The sequence below is a fragment of the Cyclopterus lumpus genome, chromosome 11, assembly GCF_009769545.1.
Source record: "Cyclopterus lumpus isolate fCycLum1 chromosome 11, fCycLum1.pri, whole genome shotgun sequence".
Lineage (NCBI taxonomy): Eukaryota > Metazoa > Chordata > Actinopteri > Perciformes > Cyclopteridae > Cyclopterus > Cyclopterus lumpus.
Window position 1 is genome coordinate 6,836,183 of NC_046976.1, and position 17,200 is coordinate 6,853,382.

At 40.5% G+C, this 17,200-nt stretch overlaps 2 protein-coding genes across 11 annotated transcripts; both read right to left on the reverse strand.

Moving 5' to 3' along the window:
• Positions 1–199: 199 nt before the first annotated feature.
• Positions 200–6,146, reverse strand: LOC117739486 (putative GPI-anchored protein pfl2). Of its 8 annotated transcripts, XM_034545907.1 has the most exons (12): positions 6,074–6,089; positions 5,676–5,764; positions 5,348–5,543; positions 4,997–5,249; positions 4,727–4,827; positions 3,458–4,585; positions 2,836–3,003; positions 1,566–1,767; positions 1,351–1,424; positions 885–1,075; positions 643–764; positions 203–552 (listed from the first exon to the last, which is right to left on the reverse strand). In XM_034545907.1, exons 4-11 carry the CDS (start codon positions 5,188–5,190, stop codon positions 645–647), a joined length of 2,178 nt encoding a protein of 725 aa, XP_034401798.1. In that variant the 5' UTR covers positions 5,191–5,249; positions 5,348–5,543; positions 5,676–5,764; positions 6,074–6,089; the 3' UTR covers positions 203–552; positions 643–644. The 8 variants fall into 8 exon arrangements, with proteins under 8 accessions (XP_034401800.1, XP_034401805.1, XP_034401804.1 ...); XM_034545909.1 differs by lacking the exons at positions 5,348–5,543; positions 5,676–5,764 and having other exon boundaries at positions 200–552; positions 3,458–4,162; positions 4,217–4,585; positions 6,074–6,144; XM_034545914.1 differs by lacking the exons at positions 5,348–5,543; positions 5,676–5,764 and having other exon boundaries at positions 200–552; positions 3,458–3,549; positions 3,760–4,585; positions 6,074–6,144.
• Positions 6,147–9,282: 3,136 nt separating this feature from the next.
• LOC117738574 (histone-lysine N-methyltransferase SETDB1-B-like) lies at positions 9,283–14,637 on the reverse strand. Of its 3 annotated transcripts, XM_034544456.1 has the most exons (9): positions 14,594–14,635; positions 14,292–14,455; positions 13,493–13,567; positions 12,823–13,167; positions 12,465–12,632; positions 11,848–12,049; positions 11,675–11,748; positions 10,477–10,667; positions 9,283–10,387 (listed from the first exon to the last, which is right to left on the reverse strand). In XM_034544456.1, exons 3-9 carry the CDS (start codon positions 13,560–13,562, stop codon positions 10,280–10,282), a joined length of 1,158 nt encoding a protein of 385 aa, XP_034400347.1. In that variant the 5' UTR covers positions 13,563–13,567; positions 14,292–14,455; positions 14,594–14,635; the 3' UTR covers positions 9,283–10,279. The 3 variants fall into 3 exon arrangements, with proteins under 3 accessions (XP_034400347.1, XP_034400345.1, XP_034400348.1); XM_034544454.1 differs by having other exon boundaries at positions 14,292–14,637; XM_034544457.1 differs by having other exon boundaries at positions 10,477–10,575; positions 14,292–14,630.
• Between the last annotated feature and the right edge of the window lie 2,563 nt (positions 14,638–17,200).

Sequence of the window (17,200 nt, forward strand, 5' to 3'; positions counted from 1 at the left end):
TGACTAACGCTATACTGTTAACTTATGTTTTACTTATCTAACATTTTTACTAACTTATTTGATTCACTATTTTTCATAATGTTGACGGATTGATTTCATCCAATTATTTCTTCCATGGTTTGGATTTTTTGTTATACTCATGTATCATACATCTGCATCTGGAGATGTTGTTTGTCTTAGATAGATCAAATAAACTTGATGAAAATTCGACAATTCATTTTTATTCAAGAACACAAAACACAACAATAAAAATACACGTATAAAATGCATTCTTCTTGCGTTGCACAGGAACAGCACAGCTGTTGACCATGGCAGGTGGCAACAAGTCAGATTACTAATATTAATAGCCCCTCTGGAATTGCAAAACTAGCCATATTGACTAATGAGAGACCTGAAGTGTAAATACTACTGAGGACAACTGAAGTGTGGATTCTCTCTGGGCCTAAAAGACATTTTCAGTGTATTCTTGGTGAGCAACTTTGAATGCATGAGACACCATCTTGGAACACAGCATCCGCTTCTCATCCCATCAGTGTACCGACTTGGATGACTCTGATGTATACAAGACAGGAAATACAGCGATGAATAAGATTGTAGGAGTAACTTAAATAATGATTTTATTAGTGTTAGAATTTAATTTACCATCAACTTGGAGATGTATTCTTCTGTCCCTTATTCTTGTTCATCTCCACATGTTCAATCATAGTATTCATCTGTTCCAAGCATGTGGACCCTCGGTAGATCCACTCCTTATGTTCATCTGTCTAAGAATGATGACACAAACACTATCATGAGTCACGCAGTCCTAATAAATATAACCAAGAAAAATAACACCAATAATCCAGTTGGAAAGAATTTAAAGAATGATTTTCTTGTATACTGACCAAAGTAACAACCTGTATAAGGCTGCAGTCGATGAATCGCACCACACAACTCTGCACGACTCCTCCAAGTTCCACATTAATTATCTGTCCAGCCTTGAACTGGGTCTGGGGTGGGTAAGGCCAGGCCTTCATATACCCCATGAGGAAATTCTTGTGGAAGCCATCTGGAATATCGTCCAAAGGGTCATTCACTGCGGGAGGGAAAAGTTAAAAAAAGGTCAGTCACTCCGCTTACTTGCGTTATAATAGTACTTATTGTTTGACAGGTGCAAGAATTTTGAGCTCTGATTCCATTCAGGGTCACTTGTCTAAAATGTCCAAAGTTGATCATTTCTATCACAGCAGAGACAAACTGAGCAGACCCAACACCTTTCAAAATGAATCAAACCTTCAGATCAGACCACCTTGTGTCTGTAATAAACCTTCCAAACAGTCAGTGTCTGTGAATGAAGACACCCACACTTACATGGTCGGCACACCAGGCGGAGTAAAGGTAAGCCAACATAGACCGACTTGTGATCATCAATAAAGACCAGGAACCTGGAAAAAGGAAACATTTTAATGAATGTTTTGACACAAAACCATACTTGGACGAAAGCGACTGCATTTTATCTCAGAGACTGTGACTTTATGTTAAACTGACTTTGTCTTCAAAAGGTGGTCCATTATACACACACAAACCTCATGCGGTTTTTTCTGCTGGGGAGCTCTCCCAGGACACCAGGGAAGAACTCGCACTGGTCTGTTGAAAACTTGACCACCACACGAGCACCGACAAACAGCTGATCCACCTTTGGCATGCAGTCAAAGGCGATGTGGTGACCAGAGACAAGACTCTTCCCCTTCTTCTCAAACCTGATCTTGTATTTAAACTTTCCATCTTCTGCAAAAAAAACAACACTTCTAATAAGCAAAGCCCTCTTTAAACTTCGTCATATCTCTGCACCCGTAATTTGTGGTGGGTACATTTTATGGAGGCAACTCCTCATCTTTGTTGTGGTGCTGAAGCCCTCTGCAAAAGAAAAGTGATGTTCAAACTTTTACATCTAGGCTGGGAGTTTCAACTCATTTTATACAGGGTTGCTGTGTTCTGAGGCAGATCGAAGGGGGCAAAGCCGGCTCCCTCGATGACACGGTGTGGTGCAGCCATTGCCCCGCAGCTTGTTTTTGGTGAACAAACAGCTCAATGTGAATGGACGGACAAAATCAAAAAAGGAAACCAGTCACATTGCAGTTTACAACATTGTCTGTCTAAGATGTCATCGCGTCATCATTTTATATCCTATCAGACACGTGTGTGAAATTGCGATAATTAGCATATGACTTCTTTGAGTTATGGCCCAAAAACATGTTTTGTGAGGTCACAGAGACCTGTTACCACCAAATTCTAATCAAAACATCCCAAAGTCCAAGTGGACGTTTGTGCCAAATTTGAAGGAACGTGCCCCAGGTGTTCCTGATATATTAAATCCCGAGAACACAACGCCACCGGCTGTTTAACAGATGTGTTTGTACTGGTGTGGACATGACCTAAATCGCAGGTTACACACGCATGGCAGGCAGTGTGTCATTTGTTGGTTGGTGGCAGTCTGTGCATGAACTGTAGGTATGCGCCATGTTATTTTGTATTTTCTACAGCAGATACTGTACGTGTCCAGGACAAAGTTACACATATAATTAGATGATCACAGAAGCTAGAGCACTGCTCTAATACTTAAAGGAGTTTTTATACATTTTATATGGTTGTAGTGTGATCAATTTCCCTTTACCAGATATTCTTGAAGCTTGTTCTGTTTGAGCTATGAACTATATTTAACGGAATCCACAGATTTACTACTTTGACAATGTGTTGCTAGCTGAGGCACAACTGCATAACACATCCCTTTAACAGACAACCTGTCAAGTTGACGAGGAATGTTGCAGAACAGATGTTTTTGTATATTTTTCTTACCCTTTGTTACTTGTTCCAGGATTTCCCCCTGTATCCAGCTCATGGCCTTCCTTCTGGCTAGAACAGTCATGTTGGCCTTGAGCTCTACTTGTCGCACACAAGGAGGGGTCTTGGTAGCTTTGGCAGAGTTTTGGCTTAAAGAAGTTATTATGTTCACGGTGTTTACCCCTGTCATTGAAAAAGGAACACACTATGTTAATATCAACATTGATTAACATAAGTTCAATACATTCTACCTATATACTTATTTTTAAATATAAGAATAAGTCTGTCAAACAAACAAACTGACATGGTAGGCATTGGAAATTCAGTTCAATAAGATGTAACAGTCTTCCAATTGAGGTTACAAAACCCGTTATAGAAAACTGCCATGTCATTGTTAAAGTTTTCCTATTGTGTGTTTGATAGGAAAACATCAGTTCCCTCTAAATTAGAGAAATAAGCCAAAGATTAAAAGCTAAGGAACTCCACTTACATCGGCTGTCAAATTAAAGCTATGTTGACCAGATATTTATTTAGGCGTGATGTGAAGCAATAAAGTGTAATTCTTAGGACCATGAAAAAGGAATTCATGTAATAAAAGTATTGTTTTTTGAGTGGTAGGGGTGTTCATGGTCCTTACTCTTAGTGGTTGCTGGTGGTTTTGATGTTTTCATTAAGTTGCTCTTTGCATTGTTATTAGGTTTGCTGTTTTTACCGGCTTGGGGTGTTGATGTTGAGGTTGCGTTGCTTTTGGCTCCAGTATTTGTGCTAGCTAGGGGTGTTGATGTTGAGGTTGCGTTGCTTTTGGCTCCAGTATTTGTGCTAGCTAGGGGTGTTGATGTTGAGGTTGCGCTGCGTTTGGCTCCAGTATTCGTGCTAGCTAGGGGTGTTGAGGTTGCGTTGCGTTTGGCTCCAGTATTTGCGCTAGCTAGGGGTGTTGATGTTGAGGTTGCGTTGCTTTTGGCTCCAGTATTTGTGCTAGCTAGGGGTGTTGATGTTGAGGTTGCGTTGCTTTTGGCTCCAGTATTTGTGCTAGCTAGGGGTGTTGAGGTTGAGGTTGCGTTGCTTTTGGCTCCAGTATTTGTGCTAGCTAGGGGTGTTGATGTTGAGGTTGCGTTGCATTTGGCTCCAGTATTAGTGCTAGCTAGGGGTGTTGATGTTGAGGTTGCGTTGCGTTTGGCTCCAGTATTTGTGCTAGCTCGGGGTGTTGATGTTGCGTTGCGTTTGGCTCCAGTATTTGTGCTAGCTCGGGGTGTTGATGTTGAGGTTGCGCTGCGTTTGGCTCCAGTATTTGTGCTAGCTCGGGGTGTTGATGTTGAGGTTGCGCTGCGTTTGGCTCCAGTATTTGTGCTAGCTCGGGGTGTTGATGTTGAGGTTGTGCTGCGTTTGGCTCCAGTATTTGTGCTAGCTAGGGGTGTTGCATTACTCTGAGCACGCGTTTTCTTCTTTGGATTTATTCTTCTCCTCTTGTTTGGCACAGTCATTTTATTTGAGACAGAAAATTCAGAACCACTTGAGTCCTCTTGTGGTTGCCACTGCATATCAGAGTTGATTGAGGATTCTTCTTCATTGTCGTGATTCTCAGGCATCCGATGACAAAGCATTCGGATCTCGTATGCAGAAAGCCTGGTCAAGACCACAACTGGTTCTCCCTTTCGACTGATAGAGTTATTTTTGCCCTTAATTCCATGGATATTCTCACTGTCGTGTCGCTTTGGTAACAGAGAAGTGAGGCCATTAGGAGTTGGAGAGTTGGGAACAGTATTTCCTACAAAAAGGGGGAAAAAGAACAGGTCAAACCAGTGTGCATGGTTAAAACAAGTGAGCAATGAGCAATGAGCAATGAGCAAGAGACACAGACATACGGAGAGTGCTCTTTTTTTTGTTAAGCAAACGATTAGCATCTTACCACAGCCCGTTATATTATCGTCATCAGAATCAGTGCCTCGGTATTCCCACCCCAGCGAAGAGTATTGTTTCTTCACAACCACTTCACATTTTGACACAGACCTGAAAGACAACGACCACAAAGACAACACGGATCAAGCGAAGAACATAGAGAAACACTGTACTTCAAATATACGGATCCAGTAACCGAATAGGGCAACATGGATGGTTATTGTCCAAAGGAAGGACACAAGAGGTGAAAACAAGAGCAGAGAGTAGAAGCAACACTCACTTGTAGAGCCTCAGGAGGTGGCCAGCCTGTTTCTCTCTCCTCTCCAGCAGAGATTGCAGCAGGTTGAATTTCTCCAGCACATCGGAGGACATCAGCTTGTTCGTCTTTACCTTCTCTCCGAACCACACTTGGAGCTCCTCTGGGCTCATCTCAATCTCATCCCCTTCCATAAATTCCACAACGTTCAAAACCATATGCCAAGGGTACGGCGTACAGCCGGGGAGTTTGCTGAGGGGCTGGCAGTTCCTAAATTCTTATTACAAAAGGAAATGTTGTTGCTCACGATGCACATTGCCAACTAAACACTCAAAGTTGAACTAAAAAAGAAAGAAAAGAACAGCCTATATTTACTATGACAGTTAGGGCTCCAAGTGCAGGGAGATGGACTTCACCCACTCTTGGACAAGGTCACATGCCATTACGCCTTATGGCATCCACATGAGCAGCTTATGCTTCTGGGCAAAGTTTAACTCATCGTCGATTTATAAAAGTATTCCTTTGTCACAATGCGTGTAGGGGTCTGTGAGGTGGTTAATATGGCAGTAGCCTTGAGAAGAAGAAGGAAAATTGATAAGTATGTTGATGAATATATTCAGATAAACAATTGGTTAGCTCAAACTAACCAATTGTTTAAAATATATATCTTATTTCGTATGTGGCTGTGATGTAAAGTGCTCACTGAGAATCATATTCGTCGCAGTTGATGAGGCAGCTTCTTGAACATGCTGATGGCTCAAGCAGTGAACAAATCAATCGGATGTATTCAATCTATTGATTGAAGATAACAAGATAAATTGCCTAACGGTAGTTAAACAATATTAGTTTGCTCTTGAGGAATGATACACTTCTTACAAGTCCAGATGTGAGGAGTGAAACCGTTAGATGTTTAGCCTGAACGTAGTAGCTATAGCATCAGCTTTAACACACACCAAGGTGTGTAACGGTTAACCTACGTGAATACTTTACGTTAACGCCAACGCCACGTCAGACCGACGGCGGCCGCTGACCGTCACTCGCTGGCTGGCTCGTGGTTTTCTGTTGTAAAGTGACTCTTTTAATTGTGTTGCTCGGTCTTACCTGATGGGTAGCGATGCACAAATAAGTTGGGAGAGCGTCGTCTACCTCATTTCATGCTGCTTCGCCAATCCGTAAACTCACTGCTGCCCCCTGCGTCCGTACACAGGTACAACAGGTCTTTCGACTTTGGCTTTTTGTTTCTCACTTTATTTAAAACCCCAAGCAAATTAATATAACAGTGACAACTATATGTATTACATAAAATATGTATCAGATAATTAAAAAATGTAAAAAAGTAATCCCACAATGTAGAGAAAGGTAAGGTCCACCACATGATGTTCCAAGGAAGCCCCGACTGTTTTCTACTCCTATGTCTGTGTAACTGACATCATCCTCTGTGCTCCCTTTTCCAGACTTGTGACTCTGTATTACGGTGCCTCTTCTCTACAGAGAATAAAGATATTAAAGACAAGTTTTGGGTTGATGATATTTGTTATTTCAGCTATGTCAACAGTGGGTAAAATCAATTTTGCCAGGGCAGTACTCTTGAGTAGTTCAATATAAAACACTGCAACATATCTTATAAACGTATCATATGTTTTGTAAGTAAATCCGTAATCTGAAAAGTAGCTAACTCTAGCTGTGAAATAAATGTTGGAGTAAAAGGTACAATAGGTATAGGTACAATCTTAAATGTAGTGTAATAATAACAAATACCTAACATTTTTAATGAAGAACAGTATTCTAGTAAATATACATTACAATCCACACCTCTCTTGAACAGTTTCAGAACTGAACATTATAACTCATGTCAAGTAGAGTTGGGGTCTCAGTGAAAAGCATACACACTGGACTATAAGATCAGGCCAAGTAACAAAATTTTTCCTCGGCATAACGAACGCACATCAAACCCACGGAACCGCACCGCCCCGGACCAACAACACTGTTCCCACTGGAACGGTTTCTTTACTTTTTAGTTATTGGCTTTCACTTGTCATTTATATTGGTTCACACAAACACTCTCCATCCATCTGCCTGGCCCGTCTGTCACATAAAAGTCCCCTGAGCCAAAAAGTTTACCAATTTAAAAGTAACGTACATCTCTCTTCTCTTAACAGATACTGTTATTAAAGAATGTCCACAGACGAGTGCCTCGGACGCGTCATCCGGCCAAAGTGTAACAATGATGCACTTCAGCCAAAGAAAAACTACATCATATGGATCCTGTTTGCGGTTCAATGTTTGATGGTTCATTGTTGTGTTCTGTTTAGTTATACATGTAGAATTTAAGTCAATAAAGTGATTTTGATTACTATCTGGGAAGTTCATTCAGCCTTTAGGATACTGGTAATACATTTATAATACTGTAATGGACAATGGTATGTAGTGTACAAAGTAATATAGCATAGTAATAACAAAGTGTGCTTTCTTAGTACTTTGAATAAGCCAAAAGTATAACTTTTAGTATACTATTGCCACAATATTATATTTATAATGTCCTGAAGGGATGTTTTGAGTTCAGCGCACAAGTGAAGGAATTCATGGAAGATGGCAGAATGGATGTTTCTGAACTTGATGATCCAAGATGGGTTATGGACGTTGCATTACTAGTGAACATAACTCAGGAGCTGGACATCCCTAACCTGACACTCCAGGGCCCTGGTCTCATCCATTTCACAACATGCAGACCTCTTGTGGAAGAGGGCGCAGCCTTCAGTGGGGATGAATATGCCTCTGCTGTTGGAAACCTACTGCAGGAGTTTGATCAGCGTCTTGCTGACTTCAAGGCACGCTGTGGCACTTTCCAGCTGTTTGCAGACCCCTACTCAGCTGATGTGGAGAGTGTCCCAAGGATGTTGCAAATATAACTTATTGACTTGCAGTGTGACCGTGATTTAAAAGCTAAACTCAGAGATGCACAAGGACAACCAGACATGACAATTTATGAGAGAATGACCTCCATCCTTCCCTGAGCTGACTGAAGTGTCCCGTCGGGTAATGTGCCTTACTGGAAGCACATATCTGTGTGAGAAACCTTTCTCGACTATGAACTTTAATAAATGCAATTTGTTGCAATTAAATATTTGAACCACAACACTCCTCCTGATCAAACATAGAAATCTTCCACCACACCCATTAATCGTGAAAACCCAGTTTTCTGTATAACTATTCCAAATTTGGAATATCTCAAAATAGAAACAGCTCACACGATTTATTTTGTGAACCCAATCGGTTCGGTGGATCTCAGTGGAGACGATCTGGAACCTTCGAGTTCGGCCCTCATGATGATGAAAGCTCTCCAGATGATCAGGCACCAAGAGATCCTGTTCGTGGCGTTCGTGGCATTATTTGTAACTCCTATTCACAAGCTTTGGATGAGATGTTTAAAATAATGAGATCCAACAATAAACCTTTAAGCTTCTGAGTATTTATTCATGTGCAGGAAGGAACAAGTCTGCAGTATATGTATATACGGATTTGGGCTCAGTTATATACTCTTCCTTCCGAGGGGTAACACACGAACATGCACAGAAAGTGACTATAGTATGTAAGGGAGGGGGAGACACTTCATTGTATTATGGTATGTATTAATTAGAGAAGGCTGTCTTTTTTTTCGGATCCAACATAACCTTCAGGAGGAGACAATGTGTTGCAGGGACTATGTAGGGCGCATTCATTGAAGCTGTGTGCTTAATAGAATAGCCATATACCTCTAAAACAATACATATATTTAAATGAATTCCTTTATTTGTTAAAGGCCAACACTTAGATGCTAAAACAAACCTTCATTTACAAATCCCTAGTATTTAAGTCTAGAAGATTCAAGGGGTTCATACGTTCATCATGTTTACCCGTCTATGGAGATGTCGGTGCACGATGTGTGAATTGTAAGCTTTTTATGAAATTAAATCCTTATTAGAGGCAGCTTTAATTGCATAAATCATTTACAAAATTGGATAGAATTGATCTGGTCTGTAAAAGAGTTGCCAAATGTTCTATCCATCTTGTGTTTTTCGGATGTGATTACATTTTCTTTTGTGTTTCTTGCTTACAAACTTGTATTCATTCTTATTTAGTTTCATCATGTGTAAGTCTGGGTGAAGTGGCATTATGACAATGTAATAGTGGTCATTACAGATCATGGTGGCTTTACAATAACCTGCATGTTCTCATCTAAAATCCTCATTGCATCAACAGTCTGTTGAGTCTCAGACAGAGCAGGATCAGGACACAGACGGTTTGCGAAGCATTCATGAATATATACAAACGGCTTTCCAACAGTTCATGTTTATTATGCCCGTTTTGACTCAACATTATAAACAGGTACACGGTATTGTATGTATTAAGAACGTGGCCCAGAACTAAACGATTTGAGACTTTGAAAAGAATTGCTGCTGAAAAAGGTCAAAATGTTTTGCCGTCTTGGCTCCACATGGCGGAACAAGCTCCCCATCTCCATCACAGAATGAGAAGTTCATTGGCCATAAAATAAAAACATGTAAACTTTTCTTCATCTTTTGTTTCCAAATGTAGCATATTTGAGGAAGTTGATTAACCTGCATATTTTCAGCACCTTTCGTTGATGTCCCCACATGGGGGAATGCACCACTAACATAATTTTGATGTAATGTAATTAGGACATATCCAAATAAAATTAAACAACTGAAGAATATGTTGCAAAAATATTTACTGTGACATCCAACTTGGTCTTTCCAGCTTCCCAGAACACATCAACAAAGCAAATATCACTACAATTATTTGCATTAAATGCACAATTTAAGAAAAGTTAAATAAAGACTAAACAAGAAGCTAATATGCATGTCTGCGACATGCAAAGTTGCTTGTTTAAACTTCAAGGTGCAGTGTGTAGGATGTGGCCTCATCTGATCTCCTGTGTGCCAAACATGGAGGAGAACTATGCTGGATAGTCCTCCCCTAAATATTACAAACTGGTCTTAAGATGCATTCACATTTCTGGAAAAAACTTGCTCACCATGTTTTAATGGTGCACAACTTCAGTTAGAAGCGCAACAATCCACCAAATACCTGTATCTTGACAATTCTTTTAAAAACAAAGCAAAGCATATTGGATTAAATAATTCATGTGCGCTTAACTCATTATTTGACCATCTTATTATGAGCTGACATTGTATATATTAACCTTTCCTAAAAAAGTCCTATGGCACATATTATGGAAAATGTATTACATTTTTCTATTTATAATTTATATTCCAAAGTCCCTCTATTATACGATTCTGTTGGCTTTCAGTCCGAATCATTCTCGTGCTCTTCCGCTCCTTTCATTTGCAAAAATCTTGCCATGTGTTCAAGTCGCATGGAGCCTCGATGGATCCACTCCTTATGTTGATTATTCTGAGAGAGACAAAAACAACTACATTTTACCACAGAAGTTGAAACAAATATAACATCAATAGTTTAAACAAGTGCTATATTATACTGACCTGAAAAACAACCTGCATCAAGCTGCAGTCGAGCATTTGCACCTGACACCTCTGCTGGGCTCCATTTAATTCGGCATTGAGGCTCTGTCCAGCCCTGTACTGGGTCAAATGAGGGTACGGCCAGTCCTTCAGGTATTGCGTCATGAAGGACTTGTGAGGACTATCGGGAATGTCGTCTAGAACAACTTCCACTGTCGAAAATAAACAAACAAAGAAAGAGTCTGATGCTCTTCTTAAACCCTGTTGCCACTGTCCAACATAAACACCAACACTGGCAAAGGTTACAATCTGCATTCAGTCAGACAGGTGACTCTGCTGTAGTCGGAAGTGAGAGAAAAATGACACGCAGTCTCTTAAAGAGCTTGAAGAGACCGAATGAGAAACAGATATTAAAAGAAGTAACCCCCTGATTTTTTTTCACTGGCCTCGATGCTGCTTTTTTACTGATTAGTAACTGGCAAGGTTAAAGGAGGCTATTGCCCTTCTTTTGTAACCCCCAAGTTAAAAATATATATTATACTTATTATAATAATATTATTATATATATATATATATATATATATATATATATATATATTCTTGAAATGTCTAAAAAGGATCCATCTGCAGTCTTGCAGGCTACTACACTAACACGCCCACTTTGCTACATGACACGCCTCCTGAGATCTTTCAGGATTAACACCTTTATTTGGACCTAAACCATCATTTTCACCAAATTAATTTATTGCTTCAACCTAACAAAGTAGTTTTGTCGTCTAAAGGTTTTGGTGCCTAAACATAACCGAACTGAAAACCGCTTTGAAGGCGTGTCATGAAGTAGATGTGTGCCGTCGTACTATGAAGGCCTCCTCTTTGCAACGCAGCAGACATTGCAGTTTGTTTTCATTTTGCTCCGCTCCTCTTAAAACCCCCACCAAAATTAGCATCAGTACCAATTTTAAATGTCATTAGATTCAGCAGGCACCTGCACCATAATGCTACTAAAGATCAAAACATCTTATATAAATAATGAATAAGTGAAACAAAATAAGGAAAGGAAAGGAAAGTCAGTCTCTAATCAGTTTTAAATAAAGTCTTGTTCTCTCTGCGGTAGATAAAAATAAAGGCCCTGGACAGGATATGAGAATGTACAGTATCGCACAGGACAGGCGTATTTGGGTGTGAACAAAAGAGTGAGTGTGAAAACAGCCAAACTTACGTGGTCTGCACACCAGGTGAAATAAAGGTAAGCCAACATAGACCGGCATGTGACCATCCAAAAAGACCAAGAACCTAGAAAATGTAAGTCAACTACATTCAATCAAATCTTACTTAAAGCATTTGGAGGTATTAGTTTCTTCCGATATGATGAACACTCATTCAAACACACACCGTAAGCGGTTCTTTCTGCTGGGGAGTTCTGCCAAAACACCCGGCCGGAACTGGAACTTGTTATCTTGACACCTGACGACCACACGAGCACCGACAAACAGCTGCTCCAGCTTCGGGGTGGTGTCAAAGGCGATGTGGTGGCCAGACACCAGGCTTTTCCCCTTTTCTTCAAAACTAACTTTGTACTTCAACCGTCCATCTTCTGCAAATAAACAAAATGTCGATGAGTTAAATTACCATTGTTTCATTCTTTACTTCAAGGAGCTTCAAATGATTTACCCAAGTGAACACTGTTCTCCCTGATCATCTGAAAAATATGTGGTCGCTACATTTGTGTGTACTTTTTATTTTTTTTTAAAGACCCCACCACATTTTCCCAAATCTCCTTTTCATGTCCAAAACAAATAATCAAAATTCTGTCAATTAACCAGTTAACTACTTATTTCAGCACAAATAATTATACATAAAGTCTTCACAAAGCAAAGTTTCTTTGTAATAAGTTCAACCAACAGTAAGTATATCTAACAATATTTAAGTAAAAACTCAGATGTTACATACGTAAATACTGAATAAAAAAGGCACAATTTCCTGCCAAAAAGATGCATATTCTTTCTTACCCTTTGTTACTATATCTAATATTTTCCCACGTTGCCATCTCATGGATCTCTTCCTGCCCAGGACCACCATGTCCACTTTGACCTCTTCTTCTGGCAAATTGGGTCGGCTCTTCGTGGTTTCATTGGAGCAATGGGCAAAAGCCGATGATATTATTACAGGGGGCGGTTCTGACAATGTGGAAAAACACAAAATATGCATCTTGAAATGTATTCACTTGAGCGATTGTAACATATGAATGACTGGTCGTGAGAATCTTTAAGAAATAAATATGACCTCAAAATTGTGTTGTGGTGGTGATTGATTTTATATGTTCCTTTGTGAGTGATAGTGATGTTCATGTTCAGATCATAGCATTACCATTGAGGTTGTTGTTGTTGATGTTCATCCTGCCCGTGTGTGATGCAGCAATGTGTTTTACAGTTCTCTTTTTATTTTGTGAAAGCGAGAATTCTGAATCACAAGAATCATCTTCTGGTTCCCACTGCATATCAGAATCAGAGCTGCTCAGGGAGTCGTCTTCACTGTAGAACTGCTGAGGCGTTGGTGGTCGCAGAGCGCTGATCTTATATTCAGGGAGTCGGGTCAAGACCACCACTGCTCTCTTTACATTGAGCACGTCTGAACCGTCCTTCAAGTGTGTCTCCTTGCTGGGAGTTTCATTTGTGGAGGCAACAGATTTGCATGGGAAATCTGACATTTTTTCTGCAAAGAAAAAAGCATTTGTGAAATTATGGCTTGCAAAAAAAACTAAACAAAGAAGCTACAGGCAACTATCTTAAAAAATGATTAATTGCTTGAATCATTTTTCAAGCAAAAACGGCAAATATTTAGTTTTCAGCTTCTCAAATATGAGAATTTGGAGCTTGTTTCAATCTCAGATATATTGTTTAAACCTTTTTCATTACAATTTAAGGACAACACTTTTTCATAAATGAGACAAATAATTACCAACAATGTCCTTTTTGGACAACAAGGTTGAAGTTGAGGCTACCAAGTTCATATTTCAATTAAAACCATTATGTTTTACCTTCGTCTCTCTTTGTCTTGTCTGAGATCTGGAGCTCCGGTATTCTCGTCTCCATTTCGTCAACTTCCATAATCACTGCAACACACATGGTTAAAATAAGAGTTTGAACTTGAGCATATACTTCAGGTGTAAGGACACAAATTGCACAATATATCCCTACAATTATATTGGCATGGACAGTAAGCGGTCTGATATCGTATATCTCTTCAGTCAATATGTGCTTTTGTTGCTTCATCAGTCCTGCTGTCATCAGCACCTAATCACAGTGTTGTACTGGAGGGTACACACCCTTATAGTACAATCAACCAAAAATATATTGAAATACATAGTACACCCACTTTCTCATGAGCAATACATTAATCCATCCAATAGAATAATATCACTACACCACTGCCTTTACATATAAATTTGCAATCCAGTTTCACCGAAATAAATCACAAAACAACAAATACCAAGTATTAGCTGACATTTCCTGACACTTCAACTTGTATTAAGTAAAACCAAAATTCGTTTGTTTTGGACGTAAATTAACAGCATTAAGAGGTAATTGACAGTAGACGTGAGGTCAGGCACGATGAGGACAGGTTGACTGTTTTGTTGGAGGCAGTCAGTGGATCGGAGAGGACTGACATGACAGGAGCTTTGGTGTGTTCCGCCTTCTTTATTTTGACATGCATGTCACCAGGTGATTAGATGACCAGATATTAGAAGATCAGTTATTCAACGCTACTAAGTCTTGTTTCATTCTAAAGGTTAAACGTTAGTCAATACTAAACTAAAAACTATCACCGTAACCTACCTGACGTTGTGTCCTTCCTGCCACAGTGCAGGGAAGCCAGCTTGTGGTGTGCGTCGGTGATCTTCGGCAATACCGGAAGCTAGTTTAGCTGTCAGACTAGCAACGATAGGAAACACCGCTAGCTACCGCTGGAAACACAACAGCTTTATCCGAGACGCGCACAGCTACACCGTCACGTTGGGTTTGCGTCACGCATATAAAACAAAAGAAAAGAATCGAACATTACTTCAAAAAATGATTATTCTAATACACTGAACGACACAGCTTTCTCCTTCTTGTACTGTTATCTAACGTTAGCTTACATCCGCTACGTGGTTCGACGCGCTCGTGCCGCTTCTTCTTCTAGTGCTTTTAAAGTGGTAGCAAACATGGCGCAATGCCGCCACAAGCTGGTAGGAAGTGGATGGATGGCTTCGGATTATATACCAAAGGGTGTCTTTCTGATTGTTAATGGACGGTCAAAAATAATATCTCAAAAATTCAGAGGTGACATGACATGCAAACAGTTTATTATAAAAACATAACAAATGTCATTTCCTTCAATTTCCTTTCAGACAAAAGGATTTGTGAGATTTGCCGGATAGCTGCACAGACGGGCCTACTGAAGAGGATGGTTCAGGTCTCTTCAGAGAAGCACATGAAGTAGTCGCTGCTATTCTATGCACAGATTTACAGGGAGTGGTCACAGACATGTACATTGTGTAACTTATTTTAGGAATACTGGCTTATTGCCTACCTATGTATCTGTTTTACATATTCTTTTAAAAATAAAAAAATGTGTAATAAAAAAAAACTGCTCTTAAGATTGGCTTGGTATTAACAGATCAGGAACAAACAAACGGATAAGGACACTGTTGTTTTGACGGACCTCTTTGAATTTCTGGCTGGTTCAGGTCTCGGTCCCCTGGGAGGTCCATTGAGTAATCCACCCATTGGTTATTTGAAATGTATTTAAGACAGAAATGACAACTCCTTTTTGTTCAAAAGTGGCCCGTCTCATGTGTGTGATGTCGACTTCAAATCCATTCAAAACTACAAGGTCCAAAACTATAATACAGCAGTGAGTGTGAGTCCTGCATAGTTACTGACTGATGATGACCCCCCCTCTTCTCTCTCTCTCTCTCTCTCTCTCTCTCTCTCTCAGGTGATCTGCTCCTCCTGGTAGGTGGAGGTGGAGATGGAGCCGTAGGGATCCACCACAGTCTGGGCACAGCGCACCACCGTCACCAGCAGAAAGAAACACAGCAGGAAGAGGAAGAAGAGAGCGAAGCCCAGGTCCACATCGACCTCAAACTGTGGTGCGGGGCGAGGAGCCTGGTCCATGTGGGCGATGAGGATCCTCCTTTCACTGTTTTCCATGGAAGCTCAGCACCACCACTCTCGGAGAAGGACAGGTGTGTGCATGGCTGCTCTCGAGATGATGGGGATTAGGCCACCTGATGCCAGAAACACAAATCAGATTATTTAAAGCATGGCGTATGTCAATGTTTCTTGTTTGATTCTGGGATATTTGTTGCATGTCATCATTCTCTTCTTCTTTTGTTGTTGTTGTTGTTGAGGCCTGTAATTATATTAATTACAGATAATTTTGTCTGTAAAATGACCATCACAATATCCCGCAAAGATAGTCTCTAAATTGCTTGTTTGTTCAATCAACAGTCCAAAACCCAAATATATTTGGTTCACCGTTACATTAAACAAAGAACAATTCAAATGTTCAATTTTATAGGATCTGGAACCGGAGAAATACGATATGTTAACTTTAAAAATTACGCGTAATCGATTAGCAAAATATGTATTTGTCAGTTTACGCTTCCATTAATCCACTAATCTTTTTTAATGCTTTTATATTGGACAAGTTAACACACTTGTAACATAATGTTCTGGGATATTTAGTCAGTGTTGATCCTTTTTGTGTCTTGTTGCCGTTTAGTGGAATACAGCGAAGACTTTCAGGGTTCAATAAAACCGATAGATTAGGTCACACCATTAATTATGGAAACTTCATGGCATAAGAAACAACTATCGCGTATACTTTTTAAACGTTTTCCAAAGACACATGCAGCATCGCCACAAGGTCACGAAGTTGTAATCAGTGTAAAATCTGACAGCAGCACGTGATTTTAAAGAGAAACACGATTATCAAAAACCCGATGAAACACTTTCTCATTTCAAACTCACCACGCTGCGTCGTCATCAGGTGTTTGTTGCTGCAGTCGCTCGCCCAAAGCTTTTTAACGCGTTCATAGCATCTCCGCCTCGGCTCCCTCCGAGGTTCCTCTTTACTCCAGTTACATACGACGGGCATCCGTTACCGAAGACTTTACTGCCCCGCTCCTCTCATGATCATCACATGAAAAATGAGCAGCCCACACATGCACGCGCACGCGCGCACGAGACACCCAAGCATGCAGTTGGGCCTTGCGACCTCCCCCTGGCATGTAAAGCCTTTATTAATACTTAAGCAGGAATTGAATAACAGTCGGCAAAGCTCACAAGTGAATCAAACACCGCGGCGCCTTTGTTCTCCCGTCACGAGGACCTCCACACCTGTCGCCAATTAGACTTCACACCACTAGAACTCAAGCACCTTAGGTGACACTGAGCGTCATCTTTTTTTCTCCATTGAAGGCAACGGAGGAAGGAGGGGAAAGGTAATGTGAAAGCAAAAGATTTACAGAGGAGTAGTAAGAGCGGACCCACGAGGGGGGAGGTGGGGGACATGTTAAGGAAAGCCCAGACGCCGGAACAGGAGAAACAGGAGACGCATTTGCAATTAAATGGCGGAGCCAAATGGAAATGGACCCCGCCGCTTTAAAGCGCAGATTGTTACAGTGAGGCCGCCATGTGACAAAGAACAGCGCGGAGGCACCGCGGTAAAGTGATCCCGCGCCATGTGCAATTAGCCA

Bases quoted from the DNA above. Each gene is read 5' to 3' on its own strand.
- LOC117739486 (XM_034545906.1), bottom strand. From the start codon at position 5,190: ATGGTTTTGAACGTTGTGGAATTTATGGAAGGGGATGAGATTGAGATG. The intron at 4,828-4,996 runs GTGAGTGTTGCT...GTTGTCTTTCAG, and splicing joins CACCTCCTGAGGCTCTACAA to GTCTGTGTCAAAATGTGAAG. The intron at 1,425-1,565 runs GTTTGTGTGTGT...TCCTTTTTCCAG, and splicing joins AGCAGAAAAAACCGCATGAG to GTTCCTGGTCTTTATTGATG.
- LOC117738574 (XM_034544454.1), bottom strand. From the start codon at position 13,562: ATGGAAGTTGACGAAATGGAGACGAGAATACCGGAGCTCCAGATCTCA. The intron at 10,668-11,674 runs GTAAGTTTGGCT...TATTTTCGACAG, and splicing joins TCACCTGGTGTGCAGACCAC to TGGAAGTTGTTCTAGACGAC. The intron at 10,388-10,476 runs GTCAGTATAATA...TGTCTCTCTCAG, and splicing joins TGATGCAGGTTGTTTTTCAG to AATAATCAACATAAGGAGTG.